Here is a 5,980-nt window from a genome sequence, read left to right as displayed (position 1 = left end):
CGAAGGGGTTTGGAGCAGGTTCATCCCCCATTTCGCCCCCCTGCAGACTCCTCCCAAGGTTGGTTGTCCTGGATCTGCCATGGGATTATCACCTCCTTGGTCTTCTTGCTGATGGTTGTCACCTTCCCGATCTCAGGATGGTTTGCCTTGAAGGTAAGGGAGGAAAGCAGGCGAGGAGTGGGATGGCAACCCATCCCCCATGGCGGGGACCCTTCCTGGCTGCCCCTGGTCCCATTGCTCCTGGCACTGCAGGACTCAAGGTTTTGCTTCTGCCGTGAAGAACCCTGGTCTGAACTTTCCCGTTCCAGATCGTGCCCACCTACGAGCGAATGATCATCTTCCGCCTGGGCCGCATCCGGGCGCCGCAGGGACCCGGCGTGGTCCTGCTGCTGCCCTTCATCGACCATGGGCAGCGAGTGGATTTGAGGACGAGGGCCTTCAACGTGCCCCCCTGCAAGGTGAGCCACCTTGGGCCTCGGGGCAGGATGGAGAGACATCTCTAATGTACCCAGAGCAGGTGGATTTTGGGATGGTCTGACCCTCAGTGCCGTGCACGGACGCAACTTTCAGTTCCTCCGTCCTCATGGCAAGGGCGGGGGGGGTTGTAGCTGGTGCTGTGAACCCAGAGTCCTCACCTGCCTGCGGCTGAAATGCTCCTCTTGACTTAACACACCTTGCTCATTTGCACGTTCCTGGCTGGAGGCATCTCAGAAACTTCAATCCCTAACCTTCCTAGATGTCTCTCAATAACAGCCGCATGCTGGAAACTGTCCTCACCATTCAGACTAGCCCAAACTTCATCATTTGGGTTGGTTTTGTTTCTAATAATGCCCTTAGTAAAGAGATCTAGAGCCGGTTGCTGGCTGGGAAAGAAGTGAATGCCTTTGCTCCCAGGCTCTACACACAAGGGTTGGGCCATGGGCTGGAGAGGGGGAGAGATCCTGACTCCCCTCTGCCCCAGCTGACCTCCAAGGATGGAGCGGTCATCTCCATGGGCGCTGACATCCAGTTCCGGGTGTGGGACCCTGTGTTGTCCGTCATGATGGTGAAGGACCTCATCGCGGCCACCCGCATGACGGCACAGAACGCCATGACCAAGACCTTGGTGAAGAAGAGCCTCCGTGAGATCCAGGCGGAGAAGCTGAGGATCGGGGAGCAGCTGCTGGTAAGGACTGCTCCAGCCCTGCACAGAGCCCTCCAAGCCCCATCAAACCCTTAGGGAAAGCTGTAGCTGCTGAAGGTCCATCTGGCCATGGACCTGGCCAAGCAGGGGAGCTGAGAAAACGTGGTGATTAGTGAGGAGCAGATACCTTCAGCCAGTGGATCTCTGGAGCTGTGTGGCTTCTCTCTAAGGGCTTTGGCCACACGGAAAAGCTCACATGTTGTTGGCAGCCTTAAATACGACCTCCGTATCTCCACCAGAAGCTGTAGCTGCTGAAGGTCCATCTGGCCATGGACCTGGCCAAGCAGGGGAGCTGAGAAAACGTGGTGATTAGTGAGGAGCAGATACCTTCAGCCAGTGGATCTCTGGAGCTGTGTGGCTTCTCTCTAAGGGCTTTGGCCACACGGAAAAGCTCACATGTTGTTGGCAGCCTTAAATACGACCTCCGTATCTCCACCAGGAAAATGTCTGGAGGGGGCTGCAAGCTGGAAAGGGCTTTTGGGGAGAGAAACAGGACAGGACGGTGGCAGAAGGGCGATGAGTAGTGCCTGCAGCAGACTTGGGCCAGACCAAGAGCTTGTGGGTTCAATGTCTCTACAAGGGAGGGTATGAAAGCATGCTGGGGGGCTATACTGGTATCTGTGGGGTGTCTGGGGTGGTTTGCAGGTTGGAGATGCTGCCTGGTGGAGCACCATGGCCAGGACGTGGTGCCCAGAGGAGTGCGAGGGAAGGCACCAGCCTGGGAGAGAGAGCAAGGGGAACAAGACAGAGCTGCCCTCCCTGTCCCGACCTCCTCCAAGCTGGGAGAGCGACTTGGGGAGCAGAGTTGAACATGAGAGTGGACAGCTTGGAGGAGGTGGACTGGTGAGCCTGGCCCAACACCCCACATCTAAAGTGGGTGGGTAGCAGAAGTATAAGCTATAGGATGCCTGTGGTTGGGGGTGCTATGGTGGGTGGTCTCCATGGTCATGCCCAGCTCTGCCTGGGCTGCCAACACCTTTCCCTTTCTTCTTGGCTCTGCAGCTGGAGATTAACGACATGACCAAGTCCTGGGGCCTGGAGGTAGACCGGGTGGAGCTGAGCATGGAGGCCGTGCTGCAGCCACCCCGGGAGAACCTGGTGGGCCCTCTGGCCACCGTGCCACCCGTCCCTGGGCTGGAGGGGCTGGAGGGCACCATTCAGCAGTTGGCTGCCCATTTCTTCAGCAACACCCTGGCTCTGGCGGGCAGCGGGACCGGTGCTCCGGAGGCAGGTAACCAACCAAGGGCCACGGCTTCTCTGCTGGGGGATGTCCCTCCTGCTCGATGACCTTTGTGTCTGTTGGCTGTTTGACAGAGGAGTCAAAGTCTGGGAGATAGCACACTCCTGCAAGCGCAGCATGGATAGGCTGGTAGGTGGGAGGAGAGAGGACTGCTTCGGGCACAGCTCCGTACAACACGTGGCACGACACAACCTTTCTAACAAGACACTGGAGATGGGACTGGGGAGGGCGGGAGCAGATCTGTAGGAGCCCGGGCTCAAGATCAACTCAGATCTCAGCATTTCCATCAGGCAAACCCAAGCCTGAGCTTGCCAAGAGCGTCCGAGGGCAACGTGGATTTTTTTTCCAGAAACCCTGCACCAATTTGTGCCCTGCTATTTCTTTCAGGGGTAATTTTCCACCCCCCGGTAGCAGGGGAAGAGTAACCCATGGCAGACAGAGAAGCAGGCAGTAGGAACTGGCAAAACCATGTCCTCTTCTTGCTTAGCTGGAAACCTGCTGAATAAGTGGATTTCTCTGCTCCTGAGACCTTTTCGAGAGGGTCCATGCAGACCAGCAAAGTTCACCGCCCGAAGGTGTCCCCTCAACCTGTTTCTGTCCCCTTGTCCCCAGCAGACAGCATGGAGACGGTGAACGAGGTGGAGACTCCCACTGCTCCCCTCCTCACTGCCGCCGGCAGTGTCTGGAGGAAGCCCGGCATGGACGAGCTGCTCTCGGCAGTGGAACCCGTCCTCTCTGAGGCCCTGGTTGGCCAAGTGGGAGCATCCTACCAGGTCAACATCACCCTGCCCAGTGGTGTCCGGAGCACCTACTTCATAGACCTCTCCTCAGGTCACCACTCTTTGGGGTTGTTGTGTTGGAGGCGGGAGGGTGTTTCGTGCCTGTGCCCCTTTTGCATGCTGCAGACCCCACTAAGCTTGGTGGTAGGGGGTCCCAAGCCAAGCCCGTTAGGTAGCTCCATGAAAGGCACCCCAGGGTCCATCCGCTGAGCACTGCAGTTTGGCAACCATGGCCTTGAGTCCATGCTCCCTGGAAGTCCAACGTGGCATTTGTTTTGTGTTAAAACCATCAATTTTCCTTCCGAAAGAGAGTATTGATAGAAAATTGGCAGCCAGGTCTTCTCGTGGCTGGCCAGGTGGGATAGATCAGAGACCTTAAGGTTTGTTGGCTCTTCTATGCCACCAGCCCACAGGGGTAGTGATGGAGGGACACGCATGAGCAGCGCCTTGAGCCACTGCCGTGCTGGAAGATGTCCTCCCAGTGCCCTAATCCATCCCCCACCGTTGCTGATGGTTTTCCTGGTGGCCATGGCGAAAGTAGCACAGGGCTTGGACCACTGTAACAGGGCACTGGCAGAGCAACACAAGAGAAATTTATCTCCATAAGGAGGAGGGACTCCTGTCTCCAAAATCCCACCGCCAGGCCCTTGTCTGTCATCTGGCCCAACTCAGCCCTTGTGAAATGGCCGGGGGAAATGCCAGCACGCAAGGACGGATCCTGAAGCCCGCTGTTTCGCTCTCTCCCACCCATTGTGTCCTACAGGCAGCGGGCGGGCTGGCCACGGCGTGCCCGAGGGCAGCCCCGACGTCATTCTGGAGGTGGCGGAGAAAGACCTGCAGGACCTCTTCTCCGGTGACCTGCGCCCCTTGAGTGCCTACATGAGCGGGAGGCTGCAGGTGAAGGGCGACCTGCACCTTGCCCTGAAGCTGGAGGAGCTCATCAAGGCTATGAAACAACGTAGATAGAGCATGAGTGTGGGTGCGTGTCTGTGTGCATGTGTCTTTGTAGGTTTGCAAAAGCAGGGGATGTATCGGGGTGCTGCGCGCTGGGGACCTTGCCCTGCTGGAGCTCCTGCTGCCCTCCCCGTGGAGGCTGAGACCTGAGCAGGGAAACTGAGGCTGAGCTCCACTGCCTGTCCTTGGCCTTGGCTTTGCCTCCCCTGCCCATCCTTTGCCTACGACATTACTGGATGGCAACCAGTTGGCACCCCAGCGTGCGCCAGTTTGCTTCCAGGCCGCTTGGCCAATATGCCACCAGGGCACAGGCCGAAGTCAGATGGGCACCTCAGACTGGAAGGGGCATGAGCCGAGCAGTTTGGATGGAGAAGAGCTTGGGGACACTGTGGCCAAGGACGGTAGTCTTGGGGTGAGGTGGGCAGCCAAAGCGGGGCACGAGGGCTGGCTGGACCAGGCTGGGATGTCACCAGCGGGCTGGGGTTGATGTCCAGCATGGCACTGCTGGTGGAAGCTGCACCCCGGCATTTCTGGGGAAGGAGCAGAGGTGATTTGGGAGAATGACCTGCCTGGAGGTACCTGAGCCTTCCCAACACAGCAGTTTGTAATAAGTGATTGCGCTCATTTGTGCTTCAAAGTGCTTTTGCATGTGTGCTGTGAGGTCTGTCCGCGGGGGCGTGTGGACTGTATATAGGCGTATATAGATATTTATTTATTTTGTAAGCTTCCTTTCTATCAACTCTCCACGGACAATAAACCTGGTCTGCAGCCTTGCGCTTGGGCAGTGATGGGCTGATGATTTCTACGAGCAGATGGGTGTGCACCCCTCGGTGCCTCAGTTTCCCCAGAGGACCCTAGGGTGCTGTGTAAAGAGGTCATGTGCTGGCAAGGGTGTGGGAGCTGCTGCCACCGGTCAAGGAGACCTGCGTGGTGGGACTCCGTCTCACCATATGGTCATGATGAACACGTGAAGTCCTGCCACGGTGAGGAAGAGTTGTCAGGATGCGGCACAGCCTCTCCGGGGATGCTCAGCTCCCCTACAGCACCCAGCACCCCAGGGGTTAAAGTGTCTGGGAGCTCCAGGCAGCTTTACCAGCCCTCAGGATGTTTTGCTGGACCAGTGGGACAAGCCTAACCGGCCTGGCCTGGCCATGCAAGGGGCTGCTTGCCAGGGAAAGGCAAGGAGAGCTGAAATGTTTCCAGAATTGAAATGTTTCCAGAACTGAGGTGTTTCGAATTTACATGTTTCATAGGCGCGTTCAGGCCAAACCACCTTCTAAATGTCTTCTTCAAAGCCTGGGGCTGGGTGGCACCAGCCTGGGCCAAGCTTTGGAGATCCTACAGACATCAAAAGCCCTGAGGCAGGTGACAGGAGTGCCTCTCCCTTTGGGGATGAACCCCAAGGCCAGGTGAACCCCAAGTGCTCCTTGGTGGTCCCCGGTTTGTGGTGGTCCCCAATTCATGGTGGCCCCTCTTTTGTGGTGGTCCCCCTTTCATGGTGGTCCCCATGGGGAAGCACAGGACAAAGGAGAGCCAGGACACAGCCCCCCGGGACAAAGAGGGATGTGGGAATCCTCTCCAAGGTGGGGGGACAGTCCCTGAGCCCCCTCAGAGCCGCGGGGTGCAGGGGGACAGGGTGCTTGAGACCCCTTTGGCACTGCCCCCCAGGAGTGGGGCAGGGCAATCCATTTCCTGGGGGGTGCGGCTCCGTAGGGAAACGCCTCCTTTTTTGGGGGAGGTGGGGGGAGTATCTTGGTGTCCCCTCCAGGTTCCTTCCCTCCTGTCCGGGAAGGGCTAAGCCGGCTCGGAAGCTCTTTTTTTTTG

General features: G+C 57.8%; 1 protein-coding gene across 1 annotated transcript; it reads left to right on the top strand.

Moving 5' to 3' along the window:
* Positions 1 to 12: 12 nt before the first annotated feature.
* Positions 13 to 4,160, top strand: STOML1 (stomatin (EPB72)-like 1; the record flags this gene model as incomplete). The annotated part of the gene is made up of 6 exons (XM_010292756.1): positions 13 to 153; positions 309 to 458; positions 962 to 1,165; positions 2,186 to 2,414; positions 3,036 to 3,254; positions 3,966 to 4,160. Coding segments are annotated over exons 1-6 (1,039 nt in total), but the record flags the coding sequence as incomplete, so codon positions are not given.
* Between the last annotated feature and the right edge of the window lie 1,820 nt (positions 4,161 to 5,980).

Source organism: Phaethon lepturus, unplaced genomic scaffold (genome assembly GCF_000687285.1).
Source record: "Phaethon lepturus isolate BGI_N335 unplaced genomic scaffold, ASM68728v1 scaffold31138, whole genome shotgun sequence".
NCBI lineage: Eukaryota > Metazoa > Chordata > Aves > Phaethontiformes > Phaethontidae > Phaethon > Phaethon lepturus.
This window is presented reverse-complemented; position numbering and strand designations above follow the sequence as displayed.